This window comes from Zosterops lateralis (genome assembly GCF_965231275.1).
Source record: "Zosterops lateralis genome assembly, chromosome: 3".
In the NCBI taxonomy this organism is placed as follows: Eukaryota; Metazoa; Chordata; class Aves; order Passeriformes; family Zosteropidae; genus Zosterops; species Zosterops lateralis.
This window is the reverse complement of record NC_139764.1, coordinates 5,308,262-5,326,279: the sequence shown is the minus strand read 5'-3', so window position 1 is coordinate 5,326,279 and position 18,018 is coordinate 5,308,262. Positions and strand designations below refer to the sequence as shown.

General features: G+C 39.5%; 1 protein-coding gene across 10 annotated transcripts in view; it reads right to left on the bottom strand.

Annotated features, from left to right (window-relative positions):
• Positions 1-18,018, bottom strand: part of PLCB4 (phospholipase C beta 4) — a 187,259-nt gene that overhangs the window by 10,003 nt on the left and 159,238 nt on the right. For all 10 annotated transcript variants that reach the window (XM_083857441.1, XM_083857442.1, XM_083857439.1 and 7 more), the window contains 5 exons: positions 17,489-17,538; positions 17,302-17,367; positions 12,480-12,595; positions 9,098-9,173; positions 3,492-3,667 (listed from right to left, as the gene is read on the bottom strand). In XM_083857441.1, coding sequence (XP_083713567.1) covers positions 3,492-3,667; positions 9,098-9,173; positions 12,480-12,595; positions 17,302-17,367; positions 17,489-17,538 — 484 coding nt within the window. The remainder of the gene's footprint in view (positions 1-3,491; positions 3,668-9,097; positions 9,174-12,479; positions 12,596-17,301; positions 17,368-17,488; positions 17,539-18,018) is intronic.

Here is an 18,018-nt window from a genome sequence, read left to right as displayed (position 1 = left end):
AAACATGTCTTTTGAAGGGATACTTAACTTTAAGCATGTAAGTCTACCCTTGGAATTTATATATATATTTAGATGACATCAAAGTGCATTAACATGTCATTTTCTGATACCTGTATTGTTTGAATAAATACAAATCTCTTCTTCTATTAAAAAACCCACTATACATTTTTTTTTCTCCCTCTCTCAGGTTATTTTATCTGGAGTACATAATGCTTGTGAATAACAGCCTCAAGTCCCCAATTTCTGAACTGCTGCAGGATCAGCCAAGGTAACTCAGTCTGGGGAGGCAGGGGGCTCAGCACCCCTGGAGCTCAATAAGCTTCAGTTTTTTAGTAGTATCTGCTGCCGTCTACTTTCTTTTTAAATGAGCCCAAAGCACAGACCGAAATTGCTTTTTGTGCTGCACATGGAGGGAAAGCACCTTTCCTACAGCAGGCAACTGCATCATTTTAGACTATTGATCTGTGCTCCCTGCTCTGTGCCCTCTGTTGTCACATCCAACTCATTACCCAGCTCAGAGAGAGGGAAGTGGTGAGCACAGCCTGCTGAGAGCCTGCCTCACTCCCACAGATCCCCTTTTTCCTACAGATGTACCTGAATTGTCTCCTGGCCTCTAGAGATAAATGCATGTCTCCCTACATACAATATATTACATTAAAAAGTTTACAAATTACGAAGTGTGACGTCTCTTTGGGGCATTATTATTCACATTTCAATATTTCACAGTCCAAATTCTTCTGAAATATTCATGGATTCAGACACAGTCTTAAATTTGTTTTAAACAGGAAACTCTCCTGTCTGCACATAATTCCCAAATAAGCAGAAACATACTAAATTGCAATGAATATAGCAGAAAGAATGTTGAAGGTTGTTACTCCTGGGAAAGCTGAGCAAAGAGAGTCCTTGGTATTTATCAGGATGAAAATTTTCAGATTTGGTTCTTAATACCTTTAAACACAGAGCAATACAGGGACTGAACACAAGTGATTTCTAATAAGAAAGCAAAATCCATGGCTAAGAATATAAGAATTATATAGAAGAAATGATAGAGAGATGTTTAAACAATGTACAGATATAGAAATTCTAAACCCAAAGACTAAAATTATGAGAAAAAAGCTTTTAAAAAATTAAGTTTTGCCTTACTGTATATATACTAGTGGCCTGAAATGACAGTTTCTAGCCAAGTTAAGAGAATGTGGAAATGTGTATGGAAAACAAAAAATTTCCTTTTACAGGCCATAAATTAGTAAATTATCTTCCAAGCATTCTGATGAATTTCAAGTAGGATGGAAAAAAAGACTCAAAAAAAGAGAAAGTGATGCAATTTCCTGGGCTGATGCAGCCAAGTATGATTTAGAGGTACAGAATGAAGGACTGCACCTTTCTCTGGCTAATGATTTTTGAATGATGAATTTGTACAGTAATTTAACAATTTTTGGACTTCATGTTTGACTGGATATGTTTTGCAGGACAGCTTGAATAGATGGGTTAACACAGAGATTAACATAAAGATGAGCTCACTACACGCCCTTTGCTGGGACAATTCTCTGTTGGATGGAAAGCTTGCAGCTCCCAGCATGTGTTCTCTCTGATGCAAAGATAAGCTGCTTTCTCACTCAGGAATTTTAAAAAATCATTTCAATTCCTTCTTCAAATGTGTTTTTTTTCTCTTTCTTTTCCCCCATGCTTTTTATGTGAAAGGTGCTGAAGACAATTATGTATGAATCTACATATGAATATATATATTATGTGTATACTCATATTTGATATCCATATGCTTTCAGGCTGCCTTGGATAATAGAACATAGGATAAAAAATTATTCCTCTACTTACCACCATTTTTAGCACTGTGACTATAATGTGCATTTAATTTTATTTGATTTCAAATAAGCAGGATGGTTCACTACAAAAGCATTAGTGTCATGTAGCATCTTCTGTGTGATTGTAGCAGGATATTGTATGAAGATAACACATCAGTCTAATGTAGCTTATCCTGCAACCCCTTTTTACCTCACTTCACATGGATCCTTCTTAGAGCCACCAGTGCTATAAACATGAATCCACAGCTGGCAGCAACTCCAAAGGGTATTTCCATATTTGATACTTCTCAGTTTCTAGCCTCTGAATTGAAATTTCTGTGTAAAGTCAATGCAAACTACCAATGTTTCATCACCTCTGCTGCCTTTAAGGAGGTTCAGATGATCTAAATAAGCTAAGAAGCCCATTCCTATATCTACCTGTTGGAGGTTATGATTTTTCCTTTTTTTTTTTTTTTTTTTTTTTTTTTCTTTCTCTCAGGGAATTTTGTCCCATTTGTTGCTAAGAGACGATCAGGACCGGGTACTTAAGAGAAACAGAAGAAATGGCCAAGGTGTGGGAAGGGTGGAGGTGGACTTTGCTAGCTAAGGGGCTTTCTTTTGGAGGGGCAGAGCTAAGGGGAGGTTTTGGCTGGGGGTGAGGGGCTGGGCTGGGCTGCTCTCACTGGCAGGATCGAAGGGGAGACAAGGCTGCGGCTGCTGTGGGGCAGAACCTGCCACCACCAAGGGCTTCTGTCTCCTACTGTGTTCTCCTACCGCGAGTGAGGCTCTGCTTCTAAGAGCAGCTGCTGCACTGGGACTTTATTAACACCCAGCCTCAGTGGAGAGGACCCTCCCCATCTGCTGGGGAGCCTCAGGGGACATCAGGGCCCTGAGTCCCTCGTCTCTCCTGGGGCGTCTCTCCAGGCCCTGTTCAGAGCGGGGCTGCTGCCCATCCCCACCCTTTCTCCGTCACTGTAACCCCACACCCCTGCCTGCCAGGACACCCCACGGCTCCTGTTGAGGCTGAGGAGTTTCTGCTCCATTTCCTTGGCCCCTCTAGGCTGTGCCAGCCTGGCTGCTCCCCTCCCCTCCCCTCCCCTTCCCTCCCCACCCGCCATGGCCGCCTGAGGGGGCACGGCTGAGCTCGGGCACAGCACCCCCTGCAGGCACGGGGCCGTCATCGCCCCCACCCGGCCCGGCCCGGAGCCAGCAGCGCCCCCCAGTGACCATGAGCGGGACTGCAGTGCCCAGGCTGGGAGAGAGCGGCGCTGGGCTGGGCAGCGCTCTGCTCCTGCTGCTGCTGCTGACAGGGGGTGGGGCGTCTGTCTGCCTTGTTGTACATACACATTTATACTAGTGGAGCAATGAATCTATACTAGTGGAGTGCTGTTATTCCTTTTCCCATCTCTTTGCCTGACAGCTCCGTAATTTTGGAATTATCACAGCTCTGAGGGAAGAGGGTCACATTTTCCATTACAAGAGAGGTTCCTGCCTTCCTTGGCAGACAGACATCTGTCTTTCAAACCAGGACACTACCTAAACCTTGTATGGTTGCATCTTTCACTTCTACCGTGCATTCAGCCCAGTGCCTTTGGCAGCAGTACAGGAGTTGTCAATGCAAAAAAACCTAAAGCATTATACAGAGCAGACCTAAACCAAGCCCTCATTATCAGGCAGCATTGCCCTGCTCACCTGTCATGGGAAAACTTCAACTGCTGGGTTTGTTGTTCATGAGCATTAATGAGTAGTTTCTTCAGTAGTTCACACTGTTGATTTAAGTGCAAGTCGCGGATTTCTTGCTCCTCGGCACTGTGCGTGTTGATCATCTCGGACCACTCCTTGGTGTGCTGAGCCACGATCTCTTTGACCTGTGGGGAGGTAAAACCAGCTTTGTTAGAGGCTGCCAGATAGAGCAACTCCTCCTGCTGCCAAAGGTGATGTAGAGATAATCATAAAACAGGTTCTAAAGAACGTAGCTAAATTATGAGGAATGGAGTTGCACAAATGAAGTTGTTTCACAGATAGCAAAGCCACTGAGGACACTGCTGGGTGGTATAAAAATGGATGTATACCAGCCTCTACTATTAGGCCACTATTATCTAAAATGTCCTGAATAGACTGGCTGAATAAATAGGCTCTTCACTGTACTACCATTGTTTTAAAACCTTCTCTAACACCGAGTTAATAATAAAACTGTTTCACACTTTTGTTGCCAAGAAAAATATATGTATTAAAAGTACTGAACTTAACAATGGAAAAACCTGGTGAACAGGGTCTCTCTGAGGGCTTAAAGATAGCCTTTGATTTTGTGGAGACAGTTTCACAAACAAAGAGTGTTTATAGAGAAATCCTGTATTTAGTACAACCTGAATCTGAAGATGGGCTACGTATCTTTTTTTATATTCATTAAGTCAGCTGGGAATCTGACAAGTATTCTTCTCTTGCTTATCTCCCAAGTCTCACAAGAATAATGAGATTAAAGTTTTGGAATGTTCCCAAGAGACAGTATTAAGAAGCCTAAATCACCACAGTTGTTATTATAATACATTGCACTCATTGATTTTGAAAAGAAGCTAATAGAAAGATACGTTTTATTAACCTTTAATGATTATCTTTGGGTATTTTGACATGCTATCCTACTTTTCCATAAATGGTATACAAAATGTGCCTCTCAATAAATCCATCTTCAGGTAGTCATTTCAACTATAACCAATAGCATCTGGGTTATCTTCTGTGAAAGCAAACTTGATCCTTTTTAACAAAAATTACCACCATTTTGCTTAGAAAATGAGAGAGTGGTAAGAGAATGAAAGTGAGAAAATTATGCAAACCCCAGCTAAATATTTTAGCTGGGGTTTGCATAATGAAGAACAGATTGTCTTGCACACGAGTGGTGAAGGTGAAAAAAGTGGAGATTTTATCAGTCCCAGTCTCCATTCTGTCCTGGAGAGGCTCCTCTGAAGGGCTGCTTACCTAAAGCTCATGTTGCCCAATAAAGAGGGAATCTAATGAAATCAAGAACTGAGTAATTCTGGAACAGATCAGGATGACTACTAGTACTTTAAAGCCAGATTTGCACTTAACTATAGCTAAATAGTGGTCTCATATCAAAAAAGGTACAAGCAGAAAACAACAAAAGCCTTTTGAGGCAGAAGTTGGTATGACTAACACAGGCCCAATTCACCAGGGTGCTTAAGAGTCAGTGTGCCTCCAGCAAAATGAGCCATGCTTCTTTTTGTGCATGTGGGGAAGTGTACTACTAAGCCCAGAGCCTGTCAACCATGAAATGATATGAAGGATGTAGTGCAGTTTGTGAGAGTAGTATTTTTAATAAGGTGTTCCTAAGTACTGCCTTCAGAGACTGGAAAACATGAGGATTCAGTTTTAAAATGAGTACAGATAAATGCTTGGCTGTTGTGAAGGAAGAAAAATAAACTTTTCAGATGCAGTTTTTGAGAGGTTGAGGAGCAGACACTCCAGCTCATCTCTGGCACTGCCTAAGGCACTTCAGTTTGAGCCAAGTTTAGCCCAAGCTCATTGTACTGCTGATGTGAAAATGTGGGCAGTTCCAAAGCAGGATTTATCCCTCAGACACTCTCTGGAAATGCCCCTCTTACGTCTCCAGGGCTGTGAGCACCAAGACACTTGAGTTAGGTTGTATGAATCTCCTCTCAGCAGTGACCTCATTTGGCTTATCAACCCCCAGGGAGACCTAGGATGGACTTAGGAGAGCTAAAAGTCATGGCTGAAGGTTTTAGGAAAACAGGTTCCTTATTTATTTTCAACGCAGAGTTTCCAGATAGAGTCAGCTCTATCCATGATTTGAATTAAAAATAGTGCAGATAGATCAGTTCAAAATCTTGGGTGTAATTTGGAGCACAACAGCAAAGGGACTGTGCCCTCAGAAAACTCCCACAGTCACAGTGTTAGAAATTGTTAATATTTCAAAAAGATAAATGCTGTTATGTGGCCCAGGGAGGTCAAGTGTTCACCACCACCACAGGCATTCCATTAAACAAAGAGGAGTTTGCTTTTATTTAAGGCCTCCTTACACTGTAGAGAAAATGCAAATTGAACTTTGCATGAAAAAAGAATCATGACAATAAAATAGTGAAATAAATAGTGGAAGTCATGGTGAAAGCAAGTGTTTTGTGACTTAGTTACAAAGAGTTTACAAAGCCCAAAGAAGGACAGAGGAACACAGACTCAAGGGCTCATTGCAAATGAATAATATGATAATTATTTTTAAATGGTGAATGTTATAAACCTGAAGGCAGAAATTCTGAACCTCAGGTACACTGATACCACAGGATCATATAGTATCTCATAGAATTACCGAATCCAACTTCCAAAGAAAAACCCTGCAAAGTGATGCTGTGGTAATATTTAGATAAAGTATTTAATCTAAGAAGGAAGAAATAATCAGAAAAACACCCTGCCTGTGTTTGTGGACAGATGTTCTATGATGTGCTACTAATTCCAGAAGCAGCAGGCAGTCTAAGAAGCAGATACATCCCTCTGTAAAACAAGATTTTCTCTAGGGATGTGAAAGAGAAACTTTCTTTTATTACATCTCCACCAAGGCAGAAGTCTCATTTCAGGTACAGCAAGATATAACCTGACGGGAAGGATGTAAAGGATGTGCCAAACACCAGTTACAAGACTTTAAATACCCAATTTGACTCGGATTCTGAGAAATGTAAAACTCATGGCCATTAAATCATCTGAAATCCAATTTTGCTGCAGATCTGTGATACACTTCAAAGTTCAGCTGTAGTAAATTCAGAGAACATCCCTGCTTTTCTCCAATTTATTAGCAGCATAGTTGAAATGACTATTTAATTTTCACTGAGCTGTGCTCTTGTCCTACTTTCTGCTATTAAGGCAGTGTTGCTTGTCCTGAAGGATAGGAAAAATAACCATTAGCTAACTTCTCTCTTTTCTGTTCTGCAGACTGTGTTTGCAAGCCTGTCCTTTCATCTGTTCCTACACTGGACCTAAGAGACTAATTAAAATCCTGGTAAGGAACCTTCTTTTGCACAGCATATATACAAGAAATTTGTTTAGTCACTAAGTTCAAGCAGGAATGATCTTTGAAGTAATCTTTCATTTTCTGTCTTTTCATCCTCTGCCTGCTTGATATGGGGACCTACTTTGCTAATGCAGGAGAGTAATTTGCATTTGCTAGCTTAATTGTGTGTGAAGTACACGCTGGGACATTCAGATTTAATTTCAATATTTTATGTCAAAATTGGGCTGGATGTTTCCTCATGAACAGGAGGAGTTTTGTAGATGAAAAGGTCTTTTTGGTGCTAAAGGTGTGTACAGACTTGTGTACATTGTGGCACAGAGCTATACTGGAGGACATGAGCTGTAATTAAAGATGAATTACGTTCCAATCTGATATCAAAATTACTGGGCCAAAATGCTGAGAAATGCTGAACAACTGTTAATTAATCAAACTCCCACTACATCAGTGTAATGCATTCAGCATCTCAGAATTTAATCTAATTTAATTGCACCTTCCTTCATCTAAGATAAGAGTTAATTTCCCTATGGTCTTAAGCACCGCTTTCCAACCTGTTGCTTGCAAACGATCTCCAGGAATAATTCAAGGGCCCACACACAGCAGTTGAAACAAAAGAGGTTGGTAAATAATCTGGACAATTTTGATGGAACCACAGTGAGCAAGACATTGAAAATCATTAGAGGAATCCTCAGAGGGAGATGACTTGCAGAGTTCTTTGGGAATTATCCAATAATCAGAAGTTTGGAATTGGAATTTCAAGACTTATACTGAAGTCTTACATTTCAAATCTTATATTTAAGTCTCCTTTCAAAATGTCATCCTAAAATCTGACATGGGAGTGGATGAAAAAATCAATCTTTCTTTCCAGGTATGGATTAAATTAAAGGGAACCAGTTTGAAGGCAGGATTTTGAAAGGAACAGGGCTCAGAAACAGAATATATTTGTGGAAAGGGAGAACATGGGTCACATTTATTGGATTTGGAAGATTAATGAACATTTGGATGTTCCTTGTGTACAAATGACACATAACTCCAGACTCTGAGTGACACAGGTGAGAGAGAGAGATCAGAGCAAATAAATTTTTGTGTAATATAATTTCAAATTAGTTTTGGAGCTTCTGTCTGGATGATTGGGAGCCAGTGCTCCTCAGAGAGTTTGTTTCGCCAAGAGAGGAATTAATTATATTTTTTAAATTAACAAATTTGCTTTTATTTAAGGAAAGGGTTCTGGACTTTTTGTAGGGGAAGAAGATTGGGAGATAAGAGAATACTTAAGGTTTTATTCCTAGGGGGTTTTGCTACATCTACAACTGAGAGGGCAGCAACAAGAAAGCAAACCTTGTTTAGAAAATTAAGATCTTCTCTGCATGAAATAATAAAACCAGAGTATGAAGTTCAAAGAAGGCAAGATAAAAATTAACTTATTCTAGCCTCAAAGATGTGACTGCGTTTGTGTGTATTTTCAGTTCTTGTCTGATTCTTTTCACAGGTTTCAGCTTTTACTGGGGTCAGTCTCCAGTAACGCCCTTCTTCCAGATGATTTTGTACATGGATGAGCTTTCTGATGTCCCTGCCACCTTCTAGTCTGGATAGCTTTCAAAAACATGTCAACAAGTCCTGGATAAGACTTCCAAAGGAAATAGGAAGTCAGTGGGACAGCAGTACAGAGGAAACAGCTCCGAGTAACTCCATGTGACCCATGAGTGTGAGAACAGCTTTCCCAAACTAGCTGAGGTTGGTCTCAGGGCACTTTTATTCCCCATGACCTTGGAGAAAACAAAACAATGGCTTCATTTTTCCAATGGGGAAAAAAAAAAAAAAAAAGCCCTCTAGAATAATAAGAAGGTATTTGGTTCAAGAGGAACTTTGGCTTCTGATTCCCTAAGAAACAGATTACCAAGGCCACAGCAACAATGATGGAAAATGAAATAGAAACTTCTTTATGTATGTATTTTGGGAATGTATTTAGCTTCCAAATTTCATATAACACATATTCTCTTTGTTTAACTGGAGCTGACACAAATGACCAGTTTCACTTCACAAGGCATGAATACGGCGCTTTCCTCAAAAATTTCAAAACAGCAGGAAATTGATGTTGCTTTAAAACTTTTTTTAAGAAACACTTTTAGACACTCAATTACTCCCATTCTTTTCAATATGTTATTATTGCTGAAAATTATTCATATGCTTCCAAGGAAATTAACTACCACTTGGGTCTTAAAATCTCTCTTTTGGAAGTTGCATATATTAAAATTGGCTGCTTGCTTACCTTAGATTTGTGATCCGATGTTAGTGTCTGAATTTTAATTTCCGTTTCTTTCTTCAATTCAACACAATTACTTCCTCTAAAAGAAAAAAAAGAAAAATTGCAAATGTGTGCCACAAGTTAAACATCTCCCCATTCAGTCAGCGCTTACTAATTAAAATGTTAATCAAAGTTGAAGTGCAGCACCATATTGGAATGAAATTATTTCTTCTGGCAATCCATTCACAACTTACAAAATATTGTTGGATTAATGATTAGTCAATTCAAACACCACATGATTAATTCTAGATTGGCCCAGCAATTATTCTGTTGCCGAGGATGTGTTAGACATCTCCATTTATGATACTTGGTTCCTTTTCCAGGCTTAAAATACCTTGCCAAGAGAAAACCAGTTTGTGCCTGAAAACTTGTGCCTACCCTTGCCATAATTTTAGACTTTGTTTTAAAAGTAATTTGGCTACTTACATTTAGTTTGAGGCAGGGAAAATAATCTAATTTGAATAATTACCTCCCAGGGTGATTTGGGTGTACTAAATTTGAACACCTATAGAAAGTGTAGGTGCCCCTCTGTGAGAATAAGTGAATGGGCTGAAAAGGAAGGGCCTGGAATAAAACAATATCTTAAGAGAAGTCTGTTTGGAGACCACTGTAATAGTTCTGTATTGGATTATGCACTGATGTAAAATGATGCAGCTCCATGTCTGGACATGGACACGTTCATTTATCAGATGCAGCTGGCCCTAATAAGGATGGTCATTGTTCGACTACAGTAACATTAATCCATGTTTGCTCCAGAAAAGGAAATTTATCAAACTCTTAACAAGTTTTAATCCTATTTTCATATCAAAGTACTGCTAAACTTATGGAAACAGCAGAAAATTTTATCATCAAACAGTACCAGGAAACCCCTTACTGAAAATAGTGTCTTGATTTCCAAGGGTCACCAGACATTTATTTTCTACCCAGAGCAAGGCAAATTTTGTAGCTATTTCTAATACTGATTTGACACTTTGGAAGCAATCTAAAGTCACAGAAAGAGGTTCTGACCACTGTTACCTCTGCCTGAAAAAACCCAACAGCTGAAAGGGTATGGTTTCGCTTACACTGTGATTAGGGTGTGGCTGTAATGGAATATTTAATTTTTTGTTCAATATGAAAGACATTGATTCTTAGGTGTGAATCAGACATACTTTATCCCCAAACAGCTTAATTAGTCCAATCACTGGACTCTTCAGAATCCCAGACATCCAAACCAGCAGCTGATCCCTTCTCTGGAAACAGCTTTCATCATATCCCAAGGCAACTTCCAGCCAGTTTGAACACTGGGCATAAAGGGAATTGTCCCCAGCTGTGGTGGCAGAGGCAAATACCCAGGGACAGTCCAACCCAGAGTCACCCACACAGATGCATTTGGATTTCTGGACAGTCCCAATAAATCAGTAGGATCTTTGCCTTCACTCACTCCAGTTCAGAATGGGAACACAACCATACCTTTCCCCATATGCCTCTCCTAGATTTTTAAGCATCTCAAGTGTATGACAGAAATAGCACAGGGAGCAAAACCCTGTCCATCTGTCAGTGAATTAGCGTATGATTAAAATATCCTACTTTGCTGAACAATGTGCAGTTGGCATTTGTCACAGCATGTGGTGGAAATGGACCACAAAAAAAAGCGCACGAGATCAGAAGAGGAAGTTGTCTTTACACCTATCAAAGGCCTTTTTGTCAGGAAATAATCTGACAATTTCAATATGAATGTCTCAAAAACATGTTTTACAAGTTCTCTTACAACTTCTATTCCTTGCAAATGCTCCAAACTGATAGCCAAGGAAATGGAGTATGTCCTGTGCTCATTAAACCCAGGATTCTGCATCAGATCATTTAAGTTCAATAAATCTGTAAGTGCCAACCAGTGTATTCACTTTTAAGCATGTCCTTTAATACCCTGCACAGCTGGGGTGGGCATCAGTACCTTGCAGAATGGGCTTTCAGGGCTCACCCTGAAGGAAGCCCTTAAAATATTTTGCTATGGCATTAAAAAGCATTTTCACAGAAAGTGTGTCAGATACTGATTTGGATTTGGCAGGGAAATCTTTCTGCGCACACAATAATTATAGTGCAATGCCCAGAGTTCACTTCTCTGCCTCTGTAGTAAATAACCTGACTATAATTAAAAGTCCAGCTGTATCAGTAACCTTCTGCTGTGTTATATTCAATGAAATTGAATCAAAGGCACATTAAATTAATTAGTCCTGCTGTTGTCAGTTGTCCCCTCTCTGCTTGGAGAAGTAGTAATTTTCTGGAAGAAACCCCTTAGATTATAAGTATTTGTGTGCTTACAGTTCTTCTGTCTTGAGCAAAAAAAAAAAGTACAGCATGAACTGTGAGCTTTCAATAATTCAGTGAGGAGAATTCTCCTTACCTTGTTTACTTCTGACAGTTCTGGTTCTGTTCCTTTGCCAGTTTGCAACATGCACACTCAAAAACCCACCACCATTCAAAAAAATTTATAGAAAAAGTATTCTTGGAAGAATCCAGGGCCAAACATGCATCCATGTTCAGTATCCAATGAGTAAGTTGCTGCCAGCTGTTGTTGCCAGTTGACAACAATATGAAATTAAGAGCAACTATTAGCATAGCTGGATATGGAAGTGAAGTAATTCCTGCTGTCTCAGTGAAATTCCAGTGACACGGTGAAAGTTGGAGAAGAGAAACTGCTGCCAGATGAGCAGCAAGACAAACAGCAGGTCCTGCTACTTAATTCCAAATTAGAATTAGACATTCTATTAAAGTCATCAGCACCTTCCAGGAACCTTTCTGGGACAAAGAGGAGATTCACACAGATATCATCCCAGGCCATTAGCTCATGAAAATCAAAACAACTCCATTCCAGTCAAAGGTGTAAGATTCATTTATCTCAGCTGAAGATCTCTAAGTTTTTTGTCAAAAAGAAGCTTCAACTCAACAGTGCAGCAAAAGTCTCTTATTTTCAAACATTCAGGATTTAAAAGCCAGCATTTCCCCTAAAATCAAAACATTGCTACTTTCTTGTCACTAGAGTTGTTGAAGACCTTAATCTGCTCTCACTGAACACAACAGTGACATTCCCTGGTGAGTGCAGTGAGACCAGACCAGACCACAGAAATAAAAATTGGAGGCAAATCCTTTGCTTTTGCTTCTAAAATTCTGAAAGCAGAAGGCTAGAGAAAGGCAGAGTGAGCCCAACATTTATGGGCCATTGCTAGAGCTCATTCTCAGGCTGATGTATGATGCTGGCTCAAGCTGCAATGCCCTTTTTATGAATGCTTTATTCTAGACCACAAAAGCATAAGATACCAAATCTATTGTAAGACTAAAGAAAAAAGAATTTAAAATAATATCTTACCCCTTCTTCTTGATTGCCTTCTCTAACATTTTCTCGTATGATACCTTCTCTTTATCATATTGGGCCACTATTTTGTCAATTTGTGTGCAGTGCAACTTCTGCATGGCGCTGTGCTCCTGGAAAACAGTAGGACCTTAGCATTAAGTTGATGGATTTTTGATGTTCAAGTTTCTTACAGCATAAAAAAAATCAGTGTACAAACATACATTTTTTGACAATGGAATTTAATCTGGTCTAGCCATGTGTTATTAAACATTCCAGGTATTCCACCACAAGCACTAAAACATTTATTTTTTGTTTGAAAAATTAAAACCTGCGGTGAACCTTAAAAATATGGTACATTTTAAAAATAAAGCAATGATGGGGAAACAAAGTCATCTGTTGGAGTAAATGTCCATTTAAGTACAATTCTGAAGATCTGACCCACGATCCCCAGAGAAAACAGCACTCTCACCATTAAGAAATCACTCTTTGTGGCAGACATCTCCTTTAGCAAGTGACAGCAAGCTGTGCAGTACAACTTAACTTTATATTTTCCTTTATCAGAGCAGCAGCTTATAATGATGCACATATTTGACCAGCACAGAGAGCAACAAATATTGAATTTACACTACAATAGGAAAAATGGTTCTTTCATTTATGTTATTTTATTAATACCCAATTGCCTCACATTTTATCAAATCATGGCAAAAAGAACCTCATTAATCAAAACGACTTCATCCAGGACTTTATCTCTATTTTTATAGCTCTTTTTGCATCCATTCCACACTTGCTATTCTACTGGTCTTTATTATTATTTTCTATACACCTTTGCCTTATCACTGTTTCTTCCTCTAAAAATGATAATTAAATACTTTTTACACTCACTTTTACCAAAACATGAATACAAATGCTGCAATGCTTTCAAAAATCCAGTACTGGGCTGTACCCCAGCACTCCAACATCTGCCAAGCACTTCCCCAGGGAACACATACAGCTTCCAAGTGTTGTAAGTCAGAGTGGGGAACTGAATTTGCTGTTCCACAGAGGATTTAAAGGGAAACAAATAGACTCTGTCAATATTAAAACACGCCAAACTCACCAGGGCGTGTTTACACTGACTAACCAGGCAGGGAAAAATAGGGACAGTGAAAAGAGTGACTCGAGTTTGACAACATCAGCCAGCCACAGGCAAAGTGACTGAGAGCACCTCTCAAACTGAATGAATGAGCATCCCTCTGAATGAGCAATTTCAATATCCAATAATGTCCAATTCTTGCCACAAAAGACTAACAACAAACTCTGCAAAGCATGAGACTTCTGCCCAAACTTCTGCCAAAATTCTAAGAAATATGAGTGGTTTTCCGTAGCGTCTTTTGTTTTCAAATACAAAGTTTCAGTTGCTAACATGTTCTAGGTTGATTCAGAATAAGTTTGCAGGTAAAATCTCCTCAGGCTGGTTCTCAGGATTTCCTCAAGCCCATTGAATCTGCACACCTTTCACATGAATATATTCACAAATTACATGTCATTACAAATTGAAGCCACAGTTCTGCCAGTGTTCTGAGAGGCCATTAATTGGTATTAAAAGACTCAAATCACAGCAAGAGTATCCATGGGAAAAGAATAAAGAGTCATGTACTGTTCCTTTAAAGAGTCATATACTGTTCCTTTGGGAACAGTGACTGTATGTGTGCAGAAATCACAGTTCAGTCTGTTAAAGGGAAGAGGAAATAAATCCCCATTATACAAACTGTTATTACTGTCCAGTATCTCTCTAAAGCAACATTAATACCGAGCACAACTGAAAGCTGAAGTCTGGAGGATTCTCATTACAGAATACAAGGATGAGGAAATAAAAAGAAGGAACTAACATTGCTAGTTCAAAAATCCATTTTGCAGAACTTTATTTGCCTACAGTCCCATCGCCTTTTGTACTCCTGCTTTTGCATTGTGAAATGGAGATTTTTTAATGTTCCTTTTTACTAGGCTTTAATTCAAACAGTACATATTTTCAATGTCAATATGAATGTGCAGGAGATGAATTTGGGAATTTAGATTAATTATGCAATTCTGGTTACTGTCTAAGACCATATTAAATTCCTCAAGGGGCACTTGTGACCATCCCTGTTGTGTCTGAAATTGCTGAAACTGTACACCACAATCCTCTGTTGAGCTGCTGGGCTGCTAGAGAACATAACAAGGTAATCCCTGTCCTTCTTCTTCTGTCTATCCCAAAAAGCACACCCTGAAACTACCTGACAGCTCTGAAGAAATATTAAAATTAAATAGGTACCCATAAAAGCAGGCTGCTAAAAAGTGAAGTTGGTTGACTGAGATATGTCCTTTTCTTTGCCTACCCACCTGTGATCCCACCCCAGGTCATTCACCATAACAGCACTCGCTATAAAACTTGTTAAAGAAGAGATATAAACTAAAGGTCACCATTCAGACACATCAGCTGTTCTGTAGTTGAATACAAAATATGAATATTAATTCATACTGGGAGATTAAAGTTAATTCAGGGAATGTAGGCAGGAAATACTCTACCTCAAAAGCAGCTAAGTGCAGATGTTTCTGTGGATGCATTGTTTAAAGAAAAGCATCTCTGCACAGTATGCAGAAGTGACTGGGCACATTCTTTCAAAATTACCAAAAGCAGGTAATTTTGTACCAAAAGCACAGGTTACCAGAGCTAAGATCCAAGAGAAGTTATTCCTAACAAAGAGATTTTCTTTAAATGGCGATTACATGTAATATTCAATTACATGAATTTGCCACTGTTTGTCAAAAGTCAAACAAAAGGAATACTACAGCACTAGTGGCTGATAGCTGCCTGCTGGACAGAGGTTTGGATCACGTTCTTTGCTCCCAAGAGCAATCATCTGCTTTTCAGCAATCCCAAAAGAGGGATTTTTGGAGAATGTTTTCATAGCTGCTGGAGCCAAAGAGGCTGAAATGCTGAACAGAAGTAAATGGAAGACAACATCAAAGAACAACACAAACAGAGTGTTGTGTGCTGGGAAGCCTGGCACCACTTAATCTTTGTTTGCCATAATGCATTTTCCAAAGCCAATTTTAGATGGAAAAGTAAAATGGACTTTTCTTTCCTTAAGCATCATGAACAACTCCCTTCTGCTTACTTACTCCTCCAGATCTCTGGAGTGTCTATGGTTAAATGAGAGCCACCCTATTTTTGGTGCTTTTAGGTTCAGTCTGCTTCAAACACAGGCTTCCTGAGGCTGATCATGGACAACGAGCTGCAGAGTTCTCCTGCTCCATCCCAGCTGATAAAATGCACTGAGAACAGTGATGAGCACACAGAGCACTGCCCTGAGATCACCTCCGAGCTAACGTGGCTGCACTTTCCTTCTCAGACTCTCTGAATTCCAGGAGCTGCCCTTGCTGGAGCCTTGAGCCAGGCACACCCTGGGCAGGCACTTTGTTGTTAGGACAAGCTCACACTCTGTACTTAGAAGCAGCAGGACACAGGCTGGCTCAGACATGAAATAGCTGTGCTTGAGCTGATGCTGAAAGTCCTTCTGAGTGCAGGGCTGAGTTTTTAGATTATGGCTGGCAATTTTTTTCCTCAGATTAGAGGAAGTAAGTGCAAGCCTGAACAGATGGATCATTTTTTTAATATTAGCAAGCACAGTCTTGGCTCAGATATCCTATGGGTCTCGTGTTTGAGGGATAGTCACCCCTGACTATGTGTGTTTTCTACATAGCCACAGGACCATTTCTATAGCAAATTGCTGGCTGCTGGCCAATGAAATGATAAAGTGGTGTTTAAAAATTAGAAGTCCCCCAAAAGATCAGCTCTATGAAGGTCTAGAAACTGTTGATCTCAAAAAAGTGTTGGTGATAGGCACTTTTCTTTGAGCATGGGCTTTGCACACAACACAGAAATGCAGAAATAGCTCATTTCTACTCTGCACAGTCAGTAAGGAGGATGAAATGTAATTATTTAATTTTCTTATATGCCTTTCAATACTAAGAACCCCAAAAAATGCCAATTACTGACAGTAATTCCTCCATACTTCATTGTACCGAAAGTCCCATGCCCAAACAACAGCCATGAAAATAAACACAAACTCTCATACTAGAAATGCCCAGGCAACCCCATGATATCAGACCTGCAGTGGAATTGGTAAGCAAAGAGAGCAAAGGAGCAACTGCCTCAAAAGCCCACAGCGGGTTTGCGTGTTTGCCAAAATTTAGAACTTGAGATATTTTCTTCACTTATTATTATTCTTTCTGTAACAAGAGTAATGGTTTTCTAATGAAAGAGAGCAGGGAGAAATTTGCTGTGATTTTCTACCAGGAAGCATGTTTGTGGTAATTATATATATATAACTGTGGTATCCCTGCCAAGAAAAAGCTGACTATAAAGTAGTTAACACAGATATAAATGAGGAGGACCAGGGATCTTCATTTCTCAGCTATACATCCCAGTTCTCTCTGGTGATTCTGCAGTTTCTCCAGCGCCTGCCTTCGGTGCAGCACCACCTCCCATAATTACTGCCTTGTTTCTCCATACTACCTGTCAAGAAGTTGTACAAGGGGGAGCAAGACAAAATCATTACCTGAAAAAGGTGAGCCTTGGATGTTTATCTGGGTCAAACAAATGTGCACCCAGTCTCAGGCAGACACACAAAGGGCTGCCAAAGGGAAAAAGGGAAATGTGCTCACTGCAGCATATTTCAGTACATTTAAAACATATATGCCTTTCTTGGGAGTCCAACTACCATTCCTTAGTCTTCTCCTCTAATTTAATTAGGAACTACCTGTGCTAGTAAGCAACTATTTTCAATTAGGCTCAGAGAACACTTCATGATCATACCTTGGCATGTTTCTTCTTTAAGGCATTCAGCTCTTTCTGCTGTTTCTTTAAATGCTTTATATAAGCCTGAAAAAAGAGAAGCTGGATCAATTTTTCTGTGGCCATCTTGACTTTACCCAGGTAAAATCCTGGCTACTTAAAACAAAAAATTAGGAGCACATCCTGAAAAGCTTGTGTCAATACTTACCTTCATTTGCTTTAAATCTTCTATCTTCACTTGAGGAATGAGGTCTATACCTGGGAAGGTATTGATACAGTTTATCTAAAACTTCATACATACTAATATACCTCATATTTAAAATTTGAGTTTTACCACAGCAACCCACATTTAACTTAACAATTAATTAATTAACGTTTTTCACCACATAAAAAAAAATTACCACGGGTTAATGAGAAAATCATTTGTCAAGATATAGCTAAGATACAGTAATTTCCTTTTCCCATGCACTCTTCAATCAGTTGCCTTGTGGAAAAAAAATTGAATCAATGAATGTATTTTAATCTCTTACAGTTCTGGACTGAAGTGTCAAAACATAGCAATCTAAGAATTGGAAAAAGCTCCTTTTCACACACACAGCAAACCATTCATGAATTTTAAAACAACTTCAGAATTTTGGTCTCTAGATGGAGATTGGTCTGGCCCCACTTCTTCCAGTGGAGAGGTTTCTTGGTTAGGGTTCTACATGATTACAAAACTGAGGCTAGGTGTTCTTCTCC